Below are 21,145 nucleotides of genomic sequence, written 5' to 3' on the forward strand. Positions count from 1 at the left end.
TGTTATAGTTATACACACACTAGCAGAAATTTTTAAACATGCTATAACTTCCACTCATCTTCGTAGAAATTAACCTTTGCTTCATCTGCGACTTCTTTAGCAACTAAAGAGAACTATTGTATTGCCATGCTCAAGGGATCAACATAGGCTTTCCCGTGTACATGTACGTATCAAAAACAACATCAGCCATAACGTCAAATAGACTGCACAAACTTAAAAAAGATATCCTTGGATTCTCAACCTCTCTAGTAGTATGTAAAGGACACTGTTAGATTAAGCATCTCATATGAAAGGGTCGCACTCACCAGTGGTGATAGTTCCAAAACATTTGTGACCAGGCGTGACCGAAATCTGGAGCATGATGTGTTTGCTATCAAGCTCAGGAGTTCTTATCTTAGAATCAACTCTGCATCAGAGGCAAAAGATAAGCAACTCGTTAGGACGTCTGGGAAAGAGAGAAGAATACATCACAGAAGCCAATGGTGGTGATGGAGCTAGTGGTGTTCTTATACGAAAAGACGGACTTACTTAAAGACCATCGCCAGACACACCAAAGTAGTCAGCAACTGGCTTCCATAATCCTCGTTATCCACATCCACTAATACAAAGATGAGCTGTTTCAAGAAACAGAGGCTTCTCAGAAGTAATCTTAGCCATCATTGTCTCCCAACAACTTTTAAGTATCTTTTAAGTTTAAGTATCTGATAACTTGATTTAAACACTTTTTAAGTATCTTTCAAGTTTACGGAAGTGTTTTTGTTGCTAAGTTATTTGATCAGAAGGTCTGAAAGATTCATAAAAGACTTTCCAAAAAGTTTTCTAATATATCTTACCTAAATTTTGGTAAAATTTAGGGTTTCTGCCTAAATTTTATAAGAAATTATGTTTCTCACCTAAATTGAAGTGTTCCTCTGGCCAGGAGAAGTCTTCTCTGTATTAGATCTTAAAAATAATTAATAAATTTGGGTTTTTTCAAATATGACCTAAAATTGCAAGCCAAACTCAAAAATAACTCATGTTTTTTTTTAACTTTATTTTTTCCTATTCACCATAGAAGTTCAATTTATTCACGAAAATGCCATTATTTTTTCATTTTTTGTTTTGAAAATGAGTCTTTTACCTTATCATCCTTATCTTCACCAAATATTTACAATATTGACATTTCTATCAATATACCAACCATCATGAACAACCAATTTGAAGTTCTTAATGCACCAAAGTTCGATTTTTACTCTTCATATCTCATTACTCATGCACACAATTCACAACTCTTTCACTTTCTCTTTAGATTCATCCAAAAAACCAAGATTTTGATTCCAAGATTTGCAAGGTTTATAGAGACATCGAAGCTCATGATTCTTGGTCATTAGCGACTTGGTAGCTTTTGTAGTGATGTTATGGGTGCTTGGAGAAGCTAAGCAAGTCATCTCACATGTTTAAAGGTACGAAATCGTTTTTTTCATAGATGTTCATGAAGACTTTCATAATACTTTGGGAAGACTTTCAGAAGACTTTTTAGATGTGTTCTTCATCAAGAATACTTCCTCATAAGTCTTCTAATTTCCATTTGTAAGAAAAAAAAAACAGAAAAATCCCACATAATACTTCTCGAAAAGTTTTCTCGGATAAACAATGACCAAAGTTTCTCAGAAATTAACTTCTTATAGAAGACTTCTCGGAAAGTCTTCTCGAGGAAGACTTCTTTAGAAGTCTTCTAAAAAAATTCTGAAGTCCTTTCATTATCGCAAGTCTGTGTGGGTTACTTTTGCAATTGAAAAATAATAATAAAACATTAAATATTAATTAGAAGACTTCTTGACAAGTCTTCTCGAGGAAGACATCTTTATAAGTCTTCTCAATTTTATTTTGGGTTTTTGGTCAAACCTTTGGTTATGAGAGAAGACTTCTAGGAAAGTCTTCTCTGGAAAAGTCAATATAGTCAATTGCAAAAGTATCTCAGGTATACTTCTTTCGACATTGAGAAAACTTTGGAAAGACTTTCAGAAGACTTCTATAGAACTTGATGTGATCTTGACAAGCAATGGAACTAAAGAGATGGAACAGCTTGAACCATAGCTTAAGGAAGTTGAAGAAAGAACCATGGAGCAGCTTGAACCTGAGGAAACAAATGGCAAGGACCTAGAAGTACCAGTTGGTCCAATGACTAGATCCAAGCAAGCCAGATTCAATCAAGCTTTCCATAAACTCTTATACACTATCCAGGGCAGTCTAGAGTGTGCTTATCCAACTACTCTGGTTGTGATTCAAGCCGTCTAAGACATTCATCAAGAGAGGTGTTGTGACTTGCACTCTTTTCCTTGGTTTGGTTTTTTCCCATTGAGTTTTCCAAACAAGGTTTTTAATGAGGCTTGGACACAACACTTATACAATAGCCTCTTGATGAAACCATGTCATTTCTCTTATTTTCAAGTCTATTTTCGGATTTAAAACTTGGTATTTATTTATGTTTTCAAAGGAGCCTTAATTTTAAGTATTTTGTGTGTTTCCAAGAAGTTGTGCATGTACAGACTTCTTCCCTATATATTATGGGCGAAAATCATGAATAAAATCATTAAACTCTTTTCTTATAAAAATTCTCTCTGAATCTTGTTTGATCAAATCTTGTCTAAGTGTTACTCGGATCTGTGATCCTTACCTTTCAAGCAAACAATTGATAGTCTGAGAGTAATTCCGCAACTCTTAGAAGTATCTTCTCAATCCACTGCTTATTTCATCATCACAATCCGTTGGAGAGCTTCAGAGACGAGATCCATTCACCTAGGATCATATCAAGTGGTATCAGAGCAGATCTCCATCAAAAGGTTGTGTTTTTCCAGTTCTGCAACTTTTAGTCTTTCCATATTCTGTTCTCAGATCTGTTCTAAAGTTTGAATCTTGTTAGAATCATGTTTGTTAATGTCAGATCTGCTTAGAATAAGTGTTGAAGTTGCTAAATAATCTGTTTAAGAATTTCGAAATTGCAGAGAAAAGAATTAGGATTCTTCATAAAAGTTTTTGAATCTGTCTCAGTTTCTATGTTTTCTGTTATTTTTTATTTCTATGATCTCTTTTACTGGTTTTGTGTTTTAAAATTCAACAAGAACCATGGGAGAAGAGAACAATAGGAACAATGGAATGGATCAACTGTTACTTGATGCTTTGACTGCACGCATGACTACTTTGATGGATCAGAGACTAGAGAACTTCAGGGCTGAGGTTGAGCACTTAGATCGTGAGAGACCTAGAAGGACTTCAGATCGACCTGCTACAGAAAGTTACTATAGCCATTCAAACCGATCCAATGGTACCAGAAGAAGGAGGCGTGATCAGGAAGAAAGGCCAAAAACCAATGATCCTCTTGGTGGTTTGAAACTAAAAATTCCTGAGTTTAAAGGCACTGCTGATCCAGAAGAATACTTAGAGTGGGAAAAGAAGATTGAACTCGTGTTCAATTTCAGAGACTACACTGCAGAGTATAAAATGAAACTTGCCCCTACTGAGTTCAAAGAGTATGCTCTAAGTTGGTGGGATAACTTGGTTACGGCAAGAAAAGGGCTGGAGATTTTCCTATTGAAACCTGGAACCAGATGAAGATAATCATGAGGAAGAGATTTGTACCAAGCCACTACCACAGAGAGTTGCACTTCAAGCTCAGAACACTGTCTCAAGGAAGTAGATCAGTTGAAGAATATTATAAGGAAATGGAAACCCTTATGCTGAGAGCTGATATACAAGAAGACAGAGAAGCAACAATGGCCAGATTCATGGGTGGTCTAAACAGAGACATCATGGACAGACTTGAAGTTCATCATTATGTTGAGATGGAAGAGCTTCTGCACAAGGCAATTATGTTTGAACAGCAGTTGAGAAGAAAAAGTTACAAGTCTAGCTATGGATCCAGCAAACCACACTACCAGAAGGACGAAAAGACCCGAGAATCCAGACCATTCTCCAAGCCTAAAGTGGAGGAACATAGTCTTAAAGGAAAAGAAGTAGCCACTGCATCCAAATCCAGAGACATACAGTGTTACAAGTGTAAAGGGTATGGACACTATGCCAGTAGCTGCTCCAACAAAAGGGTAATACTCATCAGAGAAAATGGTGACATTGAATCCGAGGAAGAGGTACCTGAGTCTGAAGAAGAAAGGGTGGAAATCCCAACTCGTGGAGAGTTACTTGTTACTAGAAGAACACTGAATCTTCAAGCCAAGACTGATGGAGATGAGCAGAGAGAGAATCTGTTTCACACTCGCTGTATGGTTCAAGGAAAGGTTTGCAGTTTGGTTATAGATGGGGGAAGTTGTACCAATGTTGCAAGTGAAATAATGGTGGAGAAACTTGGTCTGAAGGTCATAAAAAGACCAACAACTTACAAGTTACAATGGCTTAATGATGAAGGAGAGCTAAAGGTGAAGCACCAAGTTAAGGTACCATTGTCTATTGGGAAGTATGAGGAAGAGATACTGTGTGATGTCTTACCAATGGATGCTGGACACATACTGCTTGGAAGACCTTGGCAATCCGACAGAAAAACACTTCATGATGGGTTCACAAACAGATACTCATTTGAGTACAAAGGAAAGAAGACTGTTTTGGTTCCTTTGACACCGCAGGAAGTCCATCTAGATCAGATAGCCTTGAAGAAGAACAAAGCGACATCAGAATCTAAGACCAAGTAGCAGGCTAATCTATTGCTTCAATCAAAGGGAAGTTCTTTACCTCACTTGCTGATTGTTTTTAAAGAATGTTTAAACATAACAACGCCAGTGCAGGATCTTCCTAGCAAGAAACAATTTCTTTTGCAGGAATTCAAAGATGTTTTTTCCAGAAGAGGCTCCACAAGGGCTACCACCTATCAGAGGAATAGAGCATCAAATCAATTTTTATTCCAGGAGCTTCTCTTCCAAACAAGCCAGCCTATAGAACCAATCCTCTGGAGACCAAGGAACTACAGAAACAAGTCACTGAGCTTATGGAGAAAGGTCATATCCGTGAGAGCATGAGCCCGTGTGCAGTTCCAGTCCTACTTGTGCCAAAGAAAGATGGTAGCTGGAGAATGTGTGTCGATTGCAGAGCCATCAACAATATCACTGTAAAGTATCGACACCCTATTCCTAGATTAGATGATATGCTTGATGAGTTGCATGGTTCTAGCATCTTTTCTAAGGTTGATTTGAAAAGTGGATATCACCAGATTAGGATGAAAGAAGGTGATGAGTGGAAAACCGCGTTTAAAACAAAACATGAGTTATATGAATTGTTAGTGATGCCATTTGGGCTGACTAATGCACTTAGTACTCTCATGAGGTTAATGAACCATGTTCTTAGATCACTTATAGGTCATTTTGTTGTGGTTTACTTTGATGAAATTTTGATCTACAGCAAGAACTTGGATGAGTGTTGAGCATCTTAGGAAGGTTTTAGAAGTGCTTAGAAAGGAATCCTTGTTTGCTAACTTAAAGAAATGTACTTTTGGAGCAGATAACCTTGTCTTTTTTAGGTTCTGTTGTGAGTGCAGATGGAATCAAGGTTGATGAAGAAAAGATCAAAACTATCAAGGAATGGCCAAGCCCAAAGACAGTTGGTGAAGTGAGAAGCTTCCATGGTCAAGCCGGATTCTACAGAAGATTTTTCAAGGATTTTAGTACTTTGGCTGCACCACTGACTGAAGTAATCAAGAAAAACGTTGGGTTCAAGTGGGAACAATTCCAAGAAGAAGCATTCCAAGCCTTGAAAGAGAAACTCACCAATTCACCAGTTCTTTCTCTCCCTGACTTTTCTAAAACATTTGAAATAGAATGTGATGCATCTTGTGTTGGTGTAGGAGTTGTGCTTATGCAGGAAAAAAAAACCTATAGCTTTCTTTAGTGAAAAGCTTGGAGGAGCTACTCTGAACTATCCAACGTATGACAAAGAACTCTATGCGCTTGTGAGGGCTTTGCAAACCTGGCAACACTATCTCTGGCCTAAGGAGTTCGTCATCCACACTGATCATGAGTCTCTAAAGCATCTCAAGGGACAACAAAAGCTGAACAAGAGACATGCTAGATGGATTGAATTCATTGAAACCTTTCCCTATGTGATCAAGTACAAGAAAGGTAAGGAAAATATAGTTGCTGATGCCCTATCTCGAAGGTATGTTCTCTTGAACACTCTTGAAACCAAATTACTTGGATTTGAGCATATCAAGACTTTATATGCCACTGATTCTGATTTTAAAGATATATATGCTTCTTGTGAGAAGTTTGGTCGTGGTAAATACTTCAAGAATGATGGTTTTCTCTTCTTTGAAAATAGACTATGTGTGCCTAACTCTTCTTTGAGAGATTTGTTTGTCAAGGAAGCTCACGCAGGTGGACTTGGAGGACATTTTGGCGTGGCTAAGACACTGAACGTAATGCATGATCACTTCTATTGACCACACATGAGGAGAGATGTAGAAAAAGCTTGTGAAAGGTGTGTCACTTGCAAACAGGCTAAGTCCAAAGTCCAAAGCCACGGTCTGTATACTCCTTTACCTATTCCTTTGCATCCATGGCATGAAATTTCAATGGACTTTGTTGTTGGATTACCTAGGACTAAGACTGGAAAAGATTCTGTGTTTGTAGTCGTTGATAGGTTTTCTAAAATGGCTCATTTTATTATATGTCATAAGACTGATGATGCTGTGAATGTTGTTAATCTGTTCTTTAAAGAAATTGTTAGACTTCATGGAATGCCTAGGACAATTGTTTCTGATAGAGACACTAAGTTTCTTAGTTTCTTTTGAAAAACCTTGTGGTCTAAGTTAGGAACTAAACTGTGTTTCTCTACAACCTGTCATCCGTAGTCTGATGGACAAACTGAAGTTGTCAATAGAACTTTGGCTCTAACTGGTGACCATTAAATTAGGAATATGAATGAGTAGGAAATGAATGAATAGGAACAAAATCAATGGAATTAAAAGGAATATTTATTACTTTTGTTCCATATCAATTTTGATAAGGAATACTTTTGTTCTATGGTTCCTTAAAATTTAAGGAATGACAAGGAATCAGACGGAACAAAAATTCCCTATAAATGGTGTAATTTTTAAGGAATGAGTGGGAACGGATCATTCCCCTTGATTCCCTATGTCACCAGTTAGAGCCTTTGTCTACCTTGTTGCGTGCATTGATTAAAAAGAGCCTTAGAACTTGGGAAGAATGTTTGCCTCATGTAGAATTTGCTTATAATCATGCTAAACATTCTGCATCTAAGTTCTCTCCATTTGAAATTGTCTATGGTTTCAATCATTTATCATCTTTGGATCTAATGCATTTACCTTTGAGTGAAAGAGTTAGCTTGGATGGACAAAAGAAAGCTGAACTTGTTAAGCAGATACATGAGAAGGCACGGATCAATATAGAGAACAAAACCAAGATGTACGCCAAGCAAGCTAACAAAGGGAGAAAGGAAATGATCTTTGAAGAAGGAGATTTAGTTTGTATACACTTGAGGAAGGACAGATTTCCTAATGAGAGAAAATCCAAGCTCATGCCAAGATTAGATGGTCCTTTCAAAGTCATCAAGAAGATCAATGACAATGCCTATCAATTGGATCTCCGAGGTAAGTATAACGTGAGTTCAAGCTTCAATGTTACTGATTTAGTTCCTTATCATGCAGATGAAACGGATTTGAGATCAAATCCTTCTCAAGTGGGAGAGGATGATGTGATCTTGACAAGCAATGGAACTAAAGAGATGGAACAGCTTGAACCAGAGCTTAAGGAAATTGAAGAAAGAACCATGGAGCAGCTTGAACCTGAGGAAACAAATGGCAAGGACCTAGAAGTACCAGTTGGTCCAATGACTAGATCCAAGCAAGACAGATTCAATCAAGCTTTCCATAAACTCTTATACACTATCCAGGGCAGTCTAGAGTGTGCTTATCCAACTACTATGGTTGTGATTCAAGCCGTCTAAGATATTCATCAAGAGAGGTGTTGTGACTTGCACTCTTTTCCTTGGTTTGGTTTTGTCCCATTGGGTTTTCCAAACAAGGTTTTTAATGAGGCTTGGACACAACACTTATACAATAGCCTCTTGATGAAACCATGTCATTTCTCTTATTCTCTAGTCTATTTTCGGATTTAAAACTTGGTCTTTATTTATGTTTTCAAGGGAGTCTTAATTTTAAGTATTTTGTGTGTTTCCAAGAAGTTGTGCATGTACAGACTTCTTCCCTTATATTATGGACGAAAATCATGAATAAAATCATCAAACTCTTTTCTTAAAAAAATTCTCTCTGAATCTTGTTTGATCAAAGCTTGTCTAAGTGTTACTCGGATCCGTGATCCTTACCTTGCAAGCAAACCATTGATAGTCTGAGAGTAATTCCGCAACTCTTAGAAGTATCTTCTCAATCCACTGCTTATTTCATCATCACAATCCGTTGGAGAGCTTCAGGGACGAGATCCATTTACCTAGGATCATATCAGAACTCTTCCTCGAGTTATCTTCTATAAAGTCATCTTTCTGAAAAAACTTCGGTAAATTACAAAACTAACATGTTTATCCGAGAAGTCTTCTATAAAGAGTCAAATTTTTGACAAACTTCGGTCAATTGCAAATTTACCTGTATATCCGAGAAGTCTTTTCTGACATTTTCGAGAATTTTTCAAATTCAAAAGTAAGCCAATATTTACAAAAGAAGACTTCTCAAGATGTCTTCTGCAGAGTATACTTCTTAAGAAGACATCTTGAGAAGTCTTCCTTTGTAAATCTGCAATTGCAAAAATGACCTAAATAGAAGATTTTTAAGAAGTCTTCTACGCCGATCTTTATTACACTTCAATTTTCTTCAAATTTAAAATGAATTTTTAATATTTTCTTGTTAATTCATGTATATTAGCCAATTTTGGAGCTCTGATTGAAATTCATAACTTGTTTGGTAATGATTATGAAATTTCCAATATTCAGTTTTACTAATATTTCTAGGTAATCTGAGAAGACTTCTAAGAGAAGTCTTATGCGTTAAATTTTCAAGATTGTTAGCTAACTTCAAGGTATGTTTTGTTAACTTTCAAAAAAATTAAGTAACTTTAAGAACAGAATATCAAATTATGTGGTTTAGTGTGTCTTTTAGATCATAAGTTTTTGTGTTAAGTAAAGTCAACTTCCACTTAAAATTCAATTTTAATCATTTGTGAATTTGACTAAGTTTTCTTGATAAATCTTCTCTCTTAGTTTTAGTAAATTTACCTAAGTTTTTGTGTTGCTATGAGTGGGTAGAAGATTTCTTGAAGTCATTTGTACCACTTTGGGCAGAAGACTTCTTCTGAAGACTTCATGGAAAGTCTTCTAATATAAAATGCATTAGAAGATTTTCCAAAAAGTCTTCCGAGAGTCTTCCAAGAGTCTTTAAAAAAATATTTCAACGTCTAGCTCAAATCTGAAAAATATGCATATTTAAAACAGTCACATTAGGCTAAATCTATAACTTTTTTAGAAAACTTCAAAAATAAAATTTTATGCTTAAATAATACACAAAACAATCATATTAGATTTAATCTATAATTTTTTTAGAATCTAATATATCAAACACACAAAATACATATCCAAAATTCGTACCACTTTGGGCAAGAAGACTTCGAAAGACTTCATGGGAAGTCTTTCAATGTCTGTCTCGGATCTAAAAAAATCTACAAATTCAAAAACATTCAAATGGCTTCAAAACAGAGAAAAACTAAAAAAATGAAAACTTTATGCTTATAAAATAAAAAACAATCATATTAGGTTGAATATATATCTTTTTATAATATAACATACAAAACACACAACACACACATATCCAAAATTTATAGATCTACCTTTAAAAGAGTGAAAGATGAGAATTATGTAATGAAAAACCTGCAAAAAGAAGATAAATTAGTGAGAATACATAAGAAAAAAATGAGAAATGGATATAAAGTTTGGTGTCTTGATGTTCAAAGAGATTAGAGAGAGGTTGGAGAATTTTAGAGTGAGAAACATTACATTTTTGTTGCAGTCGTTTGAGAGGAAGAAAGAGAATGTGTAAAAATACTTACGAAGAAGACTTCATAACCCTAAAATCAAATAACTAATTAAATAACAAAAACAAATTCCTTAAAATTAAAAGAAACTTAGAAAATATTTAAATCAACTTATTAGATAGTCACTAAACATATATAGGTCAAACTAAAAAAAAATAAGATTTCAAAATCTAAGCTTAACTAAATAGCTCATGTCGATAAATTAGGTATCGCTTGGCAAGTAATTTAAGATTCAGACATTTTTCACATGTGATTTTAAAATAAATTATCCAAAAAAAAGTTAAGTTAACTATAATTGGATTACAGTAATTTAATGATTCTAGCCCATTTTTTCACCAAATATAAATTTAGTTACAATAATTTATGTATCCTAAACCCATTTATTTAACCCAATAAAAATTAAAATACAGCCGTTTAAACTAATATATGAACAAAAATATAATTTAAAGTTTTAATTTTTCAATAAAAAAATTCAAACAGTAGTTTGTTATAGATATAAAGAAGAAGAAAATGATAAACTAAAATATTTGGAACAACCGATTACTTATAAACTTCTTTAAATTAGGTTTTTGAAATTTTTAATTATTTTTTGTATATTCAAAAGAATGTTTTAAACACATTCTTCTCATCTCACGTTTAAGTTACATCAATTTTATTAAAGGAACCTAGTGTATCTCCTTGTCAAATGACAAACCTTCTTCTTTTGAACATCCAAAGAAAACTAAAAAAAATGTTTTCAACTTTAAGAAAAAAGATAAAACCTACAAAAAAAAATATTTTCCGAGTAAAAGAAAAACCAGAAATGTGAAAAATAAGAAGTCTTTGATCCTATTTTCTCTCCTGGTTAGTGTTTCACATACATTTTTGTGGAAGGCCCTGTAATTTTCTTTCTAAAAAACATTGAAAAATAATTTATATTGAAGAATCTGATGATTTGTTAAATTCACAAATTATTAAATCTAAATCAAAAACAGAAAAGATCAATCAGAAAAGAAAACATATAAAAATGGACAGCAGCGTAAAAAGTTTTTTGTTCATTGTTATTTTGGTGATCATATTGATTTCTACAGGTAATATATTCATAAACAAATATTTCAAATAATCAATATATGGTGTCTCCGTTAGATTATTTTTATGTGTTTGTTTATATAATATATTCAAAATTGTAGCATCTACAATTAGATTACATATTATTGTTAAAAGGTAAAACTAAATGATATGGATAATTTTTATTTTTATTTTACATCTGTATTTACACTTTGCAAGCATATTTTGTAACTGTTTCCAAACATATACATATGTAACTTCTTATACAATTTTTTATTTTGATTAAATCATAATCCGTACAACTCTATTATATATATTTAGTTAGGGAAAATCGCATTTTAAACACTTAGATTGTCACTTACTAGCACTTTAAACATTGAAGTTTTTTGCTAGCACTTTAAATCGCTTTGGAGGTTTGTTATGATAAAGTGTTAGCAAAAAAACTTTAGTGTTTAAAGTGGTAGTAAGTGACATTCTGAGTGTTTAAAATGCGATTTTCTCCCTATTTAGTTAAAATGATTTAAATTTTTTTTTTCAGAAATACAAAATGGACATGCTCACCCGTTGAATATATTGTAAGAAAGTACGAAGCAAGACGGCTCCACCTGACACTTGTAATAAAAAAAATGCTGATGCATTGTGCAAAAACACTTGTTGGACAAGAGAAACTTATATCGAAGGAAAATGTCTAATACTTCCAAAGACTACAAATAAAGCTTGCTACTGCTACCATTTCGACGATGGATCAAAATGCTCAGGAAGCTAATTCTGTAGACTATGATATTGTATAATTCAAAATTCTCAATCTAACTACTACTTAATATCAATAATAATAAGTAACAAGATCTTGATGTGCATCCGCACGAGATATCTATCAATTAATCATTAGTTGTATTTATATTTAAATTCATATTTTTAAAATATATTTCATTCATAAATATATTGTATACTATATTGTATGTTAGAACTGAATTGTACCTAATATACTATTGTGTGGTGCATCTTAAATGTAATATGGTATAATATTAAAAATTAATGACGACATAGTTAATTATGATATACCATAAGTATGACCTAAAAGTATCTAGGTGATATTAGTAAGAAAATATATGATACAATAATTGAAATATCATGATTTTCTAGCTATAGTCTAAAATAAAACATCACAGAAGAAAACAATTGTGACTTCTATTATAAAAAAGGACTAGGTGGTTGTCCGTAAATTTGCGGATACAAATAAATTTAACATTTTGATATTATATAATATTTTGTATTTTCGGCATGTGATAATATATTTAATATTTTAAAAATGAATGTGAATTTTTGGTAGCTCATTTATTAATAAACATATTTAAACGTCAAAATGAATTGGTTGAACATTTGCAAAAGTCTTTTAAACTTTCCAATGTTTTTTGAACTGCAACATATATTATTCATGAACGCGTATGTAACTCTACAAACACTTTTCTGCGATACAACCAATGCAGTAAACTATATTTGAGGAAATAGTGCCGTTGTTTCTTGGGAATAATCCGAATAAAGCTCTTATTCGGTGGAGAGCCTTGAGGATATTATAAGCCTATTCAGAAAAGCGTATAAATCCCAAGTATAAAACTGTTTCCAATGGATTACATTCCCTTCTATTATTCGTGAAAATAAGTTTTGATATAAGTATATTATATGGGATTAGTAATCAACGAACGATGTTCTAATCAAATATGGATTTGATTATTTGAACCTCTGGATGATTTGACAGTTGTACAATTCTATACGATAACATAGAATATTATCCAAACTAATTGTTGATCTGGCCTTAAATATTAGTTAGATAGCTTAATAAAATTATTAATTTGTTTGACCGTAATCCATGTGAGAAAAAAACCAGAAATGTGAAAAAAAATAAGAAGTCACTGATCCTATTTTCTCTCCTGGTTAGTGTTTCACATACATTTTTATGGAAGGCCCTGTAATTTGCTTTCTAAAAAAAACATTGAAAAATAATTTATATTGAAGAATCAGATGATTTGTTAAATTCACAAATTATTAAATCTAAATCAAAAACAGAAAAGATCAATCAGAAAAGAAAACATATAAAAATGGACAGCAGCGTAAAAAGTTTTTTGTTCATTGTTATTTTGGTGATCATATTGATTTCTACAGGTAATATATTCATAAACAAACATTTCAAATAATCAACATATGGTGTCTCCGTTAGATTATTTTTATGTGTTTTTTTATATAATATATTCAAAATTGTAACATCTACAATTAGATTACATATTATTGTTAAAAGGTCAAACTAAATGATATGGATAATTTTTATTTTTATTTTACATCTGCATTTCCACTTTGCAAGCATATTTTGTAACTGTTTCCAAACATATACATATGTAACTTCTTATACAATTTTTTATTTTGATTAAATCATAATCCGTACAACTCTATTATATATTTTTAGTTAGGGAAAATCGCATTTTAAACATTTAGATTGTCACTTACTAGCACTTTAAACATTGAAGTTTTTTTGCTAGCACTTTAAATCGCTTTGGAGGTTTGTTATAATAAAATGTTAGCAAAAAAACTTTAGTGTTTAAAGTGGTAGTAAGTGACATTCTGAGTGTTTAAAATGCGATTTTCTCCCTATTTAGTTAAAATGATTTACATTTTTTTTTCAGAAATACAAAATTGACATGCTCACCCGTTGAATATATATTGTAAGAAAGTACGAAGCAAGACGGCTCCACCTGACACTTGTAATAAAAAAAATGCTGATGCATTGTGCAAAAACACTTGTTGGACAAGAGAAACTTATATCGAAGGAAAATGTCTAATACTTCCAAAGACTACAAATAAAGCTTGCTACTGCTACCATTTCGACGATGGATCAAAATGCCCAGGAAGCTAATTCTGTAGACTATGATATCGTATAATTTAAAATTCTCAATCTAACTACTACTTAATATCAATAATAATAAGTAACAAGATCTTGATGTGCATCCGCACGAGATATCTATCAATTAACCTTTAGTTGTATTTATATTTAAATTCATATTTTTAAAATATATTTCATTCATAAATATATTGTATACTATATTGTATGTTAGAACTGAATTGTACCTAATATACTATTGTGTGGTGCATCTTAAATGTAATATGGTATAATATTAAAGATTAATGACGACATAGTTAAATATGATATACCATAAGTCAGGTCTCCACGGTCTTAAATTCCTTAAAAACCTCCAAGGTCTTAAAATCTTTCAAACAAAATCACGTCTCCACGGACCTAAACCTAAGATCTTGAAATCCTTAACAAAATACAAAGGTCTTAAAAATCCTTATCAAGCCTCAAAGGGTCTTAAAATCCTTAACAAACTTCAATGGGTCTTAAAATCCTACAAACGAATTCAGGTTCCCATGAATCCCCACCTAAGATCTTCAGAGTAGCTCAGGTTCCTAAACACCTTGAGCTAATCTCGATATTTCAGGAACTCCTCTTAAGGAACCAGATACAATCCAAGTCTTCTAGACTTATCATAAAATCTGAGATCTAATTCTGAGGATTCACTAAACCTCTTATTTAGTAACCGCAATACATTTCCTATCGAAACCCTTAACGAAGTTCGAATTCATCCAAAAATGACTAAGTCAAGTCAAAAGACTTGAAACGAAAATAAAAACCAAGTCTTAGATAAAAAGGGTTTAAAAGCCTCCCCAGGCTACCAAAGGTTCAAAAGATCCTAATGCAAACAAAGGTTTAAAAGCCTCCTCAGGCTATAAGTCTTAGAAGCAAACGAAATCAAAGCCCATTGGGCAAAAGTCATAAAAAGACAACATTCTTGAAAAGAGCCTCAGCTCTTAGACATCATCACGGGAACTCCTCCCGGCATCCTTATCTTCCACAGCTGGTTCACCGTCTTTGGCTGGATCTCCCTCATCTGCCTCCTTATCATCGCCCATCTGGGACGTCTCGACTGGAGCTGAATCAGGGTCCACTAAACCTAAGTTAGAACCATACTCTCCGGAAAAGGATAGATTAAACATATTAATCTCGAATGTACCTGAACTTTCTGAGAATTGAGGAATGGGAAGCTTGCTGATTGAGAAGTCAGATACCTGCGCCTTCTCATACGCAGCAGTCGCATCTGGCATCAAAGCCATCAAACGATTATACTCGCCTTCAGCATTCTGGATTTCATTCTCCAGCATATCCTTCAAGAGGTCGGTGTTAGCCTGAAGCTCTTGAGCATAAATTTGGAGCTCGACCTCATCCTTCTTCTTGGCAAATTTCTCCTTCACGGAAGCCAGGATCTTGTTGTAGGCATCGGCTACCTCCCTCTTTCCTCTTCTGACGGCCAGCTTGACCTCAGCTTCCTTGTTCTTCTGGTTATCTTGAGACGAAGTAATAAGCTCCTTGACCTGATACTCAGCTACCTTCCGAGCACACTCCAGCTCAGCGATTTTTCTACCCTTCACCTAGATATTCATTGCTTGACTCTCAATCTTCCCTTGCTGAAGGTCGGCCTTGGAGCCAAGTCTCTTGACCTCAGCTTGAAGTTCAGAGACCTGAACCCGAGCATGGTCAAGCTCCATCTTGGTAGCTTTGACTAGCTCAGTAACCTGAGCTAATTCTCCAGCATTGGGGGCATTGTGCACAGTTTCCTCAAACTTGAACTGAGCCCTGTTGATATCCCCAGCCAGCTACAAAAACGAAAACAATAACTTAATAAACATCTTCCAAAGAAGATCAAGCTAAAAGATTAAAATAAAGATCATACCTGACCCATGTAATGGGCAATCTCAACATACTCCTCTTTATTCGTGAGATTGGCGATCGAGGGAAGGGCGCACCCGGTTCTCTTCATGTGCCTCATCAACGTAGCCAAACCCCACGAGTCGTCCAAGACTGATCCAGGCTTGGAGTGAGCGAAGTTCCAGCCGACGGTTCCTCCTCTAGAAGAAGAGGAGGAAGACCTGGAAGGTCTGTCAACCTGGTCGGTCCTGGACCTCTTGCTCCTCGGAGGCTCAAACTCGTGAGTATCCTTCACCATTTGAGGATCAGCTTCAATCTCTGGGACCTCGAAGTGAGGGACAACTTCCTGAACCCTGGGCTCGGAGCGACTGGCATCTTTAACAGGAGCAGAGCCTCTATCATCAAGGACGTCTTTCACAGTGCTGAGGAAGGATCCTCCCTGATTCTTGTCGCTTCCTCGAGAGGAGCTGGCAGCTTTGGTTAATTTACCCCTGGAACGGCACGAGGTCTGGATAGGCATCTTGTGTGATTGAGTCCTTTCTGAGTTACTGACTCCCGACGAGATAGAGTATACCGATTCACCTTCAGAAACTGAATCAAAAGGAGAATCCTTAATCCCAAAAGACAAATTCAAGTATTAAAATTTTGAAATCACTTAAAGAAGGTTACCTTCTAAACCAACAACTGTGACTGAATCAGGAAAGAAAGCCTTGTATCGATTAGGGAAACTAGCTGATCCAACTCTCGTGGTAGTATAAGCTCCCCAGGTATTAGGGCTGTGTTGCAGCTTCCTACAGAGAGCTCTGGTGAGTTTACCGGATAATTTGACAGGGTCCTTAATCTCTGCAAGAAAAATCAAGGGGATTAGCAAATCACGTTAAGCAAAAGTAAACAAGCAAATGCACCCCTAAAATCCTAACCAGATATGTCAGACCAAGAGGTCTTGAGGGCTCGGCCTACAGGAACCGTCGAACGGTCAATCTTGACATAGAAATATTTCTTCCGCCAGTCATCATCATTGGCCGTGAACTTAAAAATGCCTAGCCCTGGACGACAGGGGAGATAATAGGTCCCGCTTCCACCATCCTCGGTGGAGCTCTCCTTTATCAGAAACAGACTCATCAGCTCGGTCAACCCTACGATAACTCCTTCTTCCTTAGCCCTGGTGATGAATCCGTTTACCACTCGGATAACCGAGGGGCAAAGTTGGGAAAGGGCCAGTTGGTAGTGATCTAGGAGATCCAGTAAGAGGGTTGGAAGAGGGAACCTAAGATGACACTTGGAGATATATTTCTCGTGAACACAGAACCAACCCTCCGGAACGGTTTCGGGAGTTTCGTCGTCAGTACAAGCTCTGGCTAAAGCCTTCTTGCCGTGAGCTTGGACGACAAGGTTAACGACGTCCTGACTCTTCAACAGTGAGGGAGAGTGAGGTCCAGAGGAGGTGCTCTTGCCATTTTTTTTCTTCATTCGCTTGGAGACTCTCGCTCCAATTGAATCTTTAGCCTTCTTCTTCTTCGCATCCTTCTTCATCTTCTCGCCGGCTTCTTGCTTAACCTTCATTATACGAGCACCGGAAGCAGAGATTTGAATCTCACCGGAACCTTCTTTTTGACTCATGACAGTAAAGGGAAAGGATAAAAGAAAGCGAAAAGGGAAGAACCGAATGAAATCGAGCAAGAACGAGAACTCTAAGAGGTTATAGGCGAAATACCAACTCGATCAAGAAACAGAGATATAAAAAAAAGAGACAATGCAGTAAGATAAAAAGAGAGAGAGAGGTTACCTGGGAAACCGTCGAGAGGCGTGGAGAAAGTGGAGAGAGAAGCAGTTAATACTTGCAGCTTTATATCCCATCACGTCTCGAAAATCAGAAATTAAAATTCAAATTCCCTTTAATCTGAACCGTCGATCTCATTAAATATAACTACGACCGTCCGATTAAGCAAAGAGTATCTATAGTTGAGATAACTGATAATCATTATCTCAACAAGAAGATCTAGACTGGACGGCTAGGTTTAGCTCCCGAGATAACGAATCGTCTCTCGAAAGCTGGGGGCAATTGTTGGGCCCGAATATGGCCCGATAGCTAGTGACGAATAACAAAAATGATAACGGGCTGTGATAGGCCCATCATGAATTCAATCTTCAAAAGCAGCTAAGCTAGAGCCGGAGGCTGTGAGCTAAAGATGTTCGGTAGAGAGGTCACGGAAAGGAGGCAGCTCGTGGACGTATAAGTAGGCGCAGGACCCGGTCAAAGGGGAGCTGTTACAAATCCCTCAAATTGACTAAAGAAGATGGACATTCATTCCTACGATCATTCACATAATCTCTGAAACACTTATTCATCTTTGTAATCATCAAGAAATACATCTCTTCGTAACCATTTTTTTATCAACGTTATCAATACAAAATTATTCATTCATTCTACAAGTTCTTATGGGATTCCACCCACGTTATTTTCCTTTAAATCTTAAACTGATCTAAAAACCAGGTAGTAAGTTTAGTCCCTCACATACAGTAGATGTTTAAATTTGAAACAACACTGTTGGTGGCTTCATTTTGAAGTAACAAATGAGAGTTGGAACAACAATTTTTCAAAAAAAAAAACAAAAGGTAAAAAATAAAATGGGATTAGAAATCGTCTAAGTTCCTTCTCCGAAGGAGGGAGAAACCATTGTTCGTTTCAAAACATTTCTTAAATAAATACAAACTATTGGTTTTTGGTTCCCAAAAAGAATAACAATAACAATAAATGTTAGAGCACTTTTATCTCTGAAAAAAAAAGGTCTTTTAAGCAAAAAATACAGAAGAACAACCCATAAAATAACAAAAACCGTTAACAAAAACCGTGTGTCGAAATAACCAAATAAAAGACGTTTTCGGTAGATATTTTCAACTGGATCCCACTAACACATGATTTGGTGTTTTTTCGGGCCCCAGACATGTGAAAGGTCGCCACTGGTCATTTTATTAATTTTTTTTTTAATCACAAAGAAAAAGTTAAAAAAAATTAAAATTTTGAAGCACCCCTTTTTTTAGGGATCACCGTTGATGATGCTCTTAGAAAGTCAGTAAAGGAAATGAAGAGATGGTTGTCAAAGAAAATAGCAAACATAAACACAATACAATTGTTCTCATAGAAGAGATGCTTGTTATGCGGGTAGAAACAAATAGATCAGTGCATAGAACGCGAGTAATGGTTGTCATTAGGGTTTCGTTTCTGACTGAAAACCGCCATAGCTTTTCTCACTGGAGGCTGCAATGGTGCCTTTTTATCACTGTGATGGTTCATGAACACATCGTCTGATATAAAATACTCATCTCCCTGAAAAAAAAAACCACACAATATAATCAAATCAAAATGTTTTTTTCCTCCATTAGAGTTTCTATAGTTACTAACCGCTTTGCTTGCTTTCTTCTTGGTCTTGGGATGGAGGTACTTTTGAGGAAGTTGATCTTCCCTAAGAACCAGATTCTTGGTGATTGCGTCTCTTCCGCTTTTAGGCATCGGTATCGAAAACTGCACAAAGAAAACGAGGGTTTCTTCAGAGCAAGCAACGAAGAGCAAAACATGGTTGTTTCTCCTCATAACCGACTACTTACTTTAGTCCCTCGAAGTGTTACACGTGGCTTACGTGCAGCTATGATGGTGCCATTCTCGCCTATTGTAACCGCTACTTTGCGCAGAGTGCCGCCATTACCGCACTTGGGACAGAAGATTCTTCCAATTTCAGGAGTTACTGTGTAGCAAGCATGGCATTTCAACACCCACCTGAACATCCAGATGCAATCAAGTATAAGACTTCCCCCTCAGCTAATGAAAAGTGTCTTGAGGGATAAGAGAAACATCTGATTCATAAAGTTGTACCTGTTTAGTTGGCGAATTTGCATACCTCCCGGTGCAAGCAAACGCAAACCCATTTGAATAATAACATTTTGCATCGCGTAGTCACCGGTTATACAAGCTACACTGGACTCAGATAAGGCTCTCAACGACCAACTCTGCTCGCTGCTACCATCATCTGCCATCGATGATGCCTCAAAGGTATCACCATCCTCACTAGCAATGTCGACCCCCTCAGCTTCGACTTCAGTATCATCCTCACCATTCGCCTCTTCAGGTTCTTCTTGGAGAGCCTTTAATGAGTCTTCCTCCAACCTAATATCTTTTAAGATGGACGAAAGCTCTCCATAATCCTTTCCGCTATCTTTTCCACACTTTTCACCAGCTTTGTCAGCTTCTTGATCTTTCTGAAACTCTTGCTCAGACAAGGCATTGTAATGTTCCCACTTGGCCTTTCTCCTAAGGAACTTCCTGTGAGTACTGCTACTAACCGCAGGTCTCCATTCACCACCATCTTCATCATCATTTCCCCCCTGCGATGCATCTATTCCTTCCACCACCATCTTACCCTCAAGCTTCACCTCTGTTTTCTTAGGCGGGTACCTCTTCTCTCTCCTCTCCTCATCCTCTTCTCGACCCTCAGTATGAGACGCAACATCACCAACCTCAGAACAGCTGTCCGAGGGAAGTATGTTCATGTTAAGGTCTTTAAGCGGAAGGATCTTGGAAGTAGCGTTCGATTTCTCCTCGGCCTCGTCCTCAAGTGCCTCCCACTCCTCCAAGTTAGCCACATTGGATCCCCAGCCAGGTAACTCCTTCTCAGGTAATCTCCTAACCCTAACAGTTTGAATAGGCGGAGGAACATCTCTAAGATTCTTAGTCCCGTGAACCTCAGCCTCAAGCGTGTACGTCAAGGCAATCAACTTAAGATCAACATCAGAGAGTGTTTGCAAATCACCAGTAGCTTTAGCAAATTTAATAACTGCATCAAAAAAAAACAATAACTGCTTTCAACCATCGAATCCAATCTAAAGACTTCATTACGAAGAATCAATTTGTATTTACCTTTACTGAGAGATTCAGGAGAAGGCTCCATGGTTTCGATGGTGAAAGGGATGAATTCGAGACGACGGCGAGAATCGGGGTCGCGAATCTCCGAGAGCACTTCGGGGACGGTTACGAATTTGTCGGCGAAGCTGGTTAGGCTATGGCTACCGTCGATGACGGCGTTGGCGTCGACAACCGCCATAGATATCCCCTTTGTGGATTTGCAGGTTCCGACCATACCGAGAATCGCCGACGGAGCTACGTCGGTTGTCGGAGGCTTTGAGGGGGGATCTTTCTTCACTATGGAACTCCACATCGATACTGGTTTCGGATCCATGATTGCTCCCGTTCGAGTTTCGTTTCTTTGCCGCTTCAGTGAAGACTGAGAGATAGAGAACCGAAGAAGAAGAAGAAGAG

General features: G+C 36.2%; 3 protein-coding genes and 1 pseudogene across 3 annotated transcripts; 2 read left to right on the top strand and 2 right to left on the bottom strand.

The window, feature by feature from the left end:
* Window positions 1-2,993: 2,993 nt before the first annotated feature.
* LOC130499932 (uncharacterized) lies at window positions 2,994-6,886 on the top strand (annotated as a pseudogene).
* Window positions 6,887-11,040: 4,154 nt separating this feature from the next.
* LOC108826703 (putative defensin-like protein 39) lies at window positions 11,041-11,847 on the top strand. The gene is given in 3 exon segments (XM_018600082.2): window positions 11,041-11,104; window positions 11,620-11,641; window positions 11,643-11,847. Coding segments are annotated over 3 exon segments (291 nt in total).
* A 1,277-nt stretch (window positions 11,848-13,124) lies between these two features.
* Window positions 13,125-17,454, bottom strand: LOC130500138 (uncharacterized). Its single transcript, XM_056994865.1, has 7 exons — window positions 16,875-17,454; window positions 16,504-16,677; window positions 16,089-16,425; window positions 15,860-16,034; window positions 15,648-15,782; window positions 15,198-15,557; window positions 13,125-13,130 (listed from the first exon to the last, which is right to left on the bottom strand). The coding sequence occupies exons 1-7, from the start codon at window positions 17,452-17,454 to the stop codon at window positions 13,125-13,127; spliced, it is 1,767 nt and encodes a 588-aa protein (XP_056850845.1).
* A 1,472-nt stretch (window positions 17,455-18,926) lies between these two features.
* LOC108824356 (RNA-binding NOB1-like protein) lies at window positions 18,927-21,128 on the bottom strand. Its single transcript, XM_018597768.2, has 5 exons — window positions 20,747-21,128; window positions 19,706-20,663; window positions 19,441-19,609; window positions 19,238-19,357; window positions 18,927-19,162 (listed from the first exon to the last, which is right to left on the bottom strand). Exons 1-5 carry the CDS (start codon window positions 21,063-21,065, stop codon window positions 19,013-19,015), a joined length of 1,716 nt encoding a protein of 571 aa, XP_018453270.1. The 5' UTR covers window positions 21,066-21,128; the 3' UTR covers window positions 18,927-19,012.
* Between the last annotated feature and the right edge of the window lie 17 nt (window positions 21,129-21,145).

This window comes from Raphanus sativus, chromosome 9, assembly GCF_000801105.2.
Source record: "Raphanus sativus cultivar WK10039 chromosome 9, ASM80110v3, whole genome shotgun sequence".
In the NCBI taxonomy this organism is placed as follows: Eukaryota; Viridiplantae; Streptophyta; class Magnoliopsida; order Brassicales; family Brassicaceae; genus Raphanus; species Raphanus sativus.

Bases quoted from the DNA above. Each gene is read 5' to 3' on its own strand.
- LOC108824356 (XM_018597768.2), bottom strand. From the start codon at position 21,065: ATGGATCCGAAACCAGTATCGATGTGGAGTTCCATAGTGAAGAAAGAT. The intron at 19,610-19,705 runs GTACAACTTTAT...CTGGATGTTCAG, and splicing joins CAAATTCGCCAACTAAACAG to GTGGGTGTTGAAATGCCATG. The intron at 19,358-19,440 runs GTAAGTAGTCGG...TTCTTTGTGCAG, and splicing joins TAACACTTCGAGGGACTAAA to TTTTCGATACCGATGCCTAA.
- LOC130500138 (XM_056994865.1), bottom strand. From the start codon at position 17,454: ATGAGTCAAAAAGAAGGTTCCGGTGAGATTCAAATCTCTGCTTCCGGT. The intron at 16,678-16,874 runs GCATTTTTAAGT...TTTTTCTTGCAG, and splicing joins CCCCTGTCGTCCAGGGCTAG to AGATTAAGGACCCTGTCAAA. The intron at 15,783-15,859 runs GTATGATCTTTA...TCGTTTTTGTAG, and splicing joins TTGCCCATTACATGGGTCAG to CTGGCTGGGGATATCAACAG.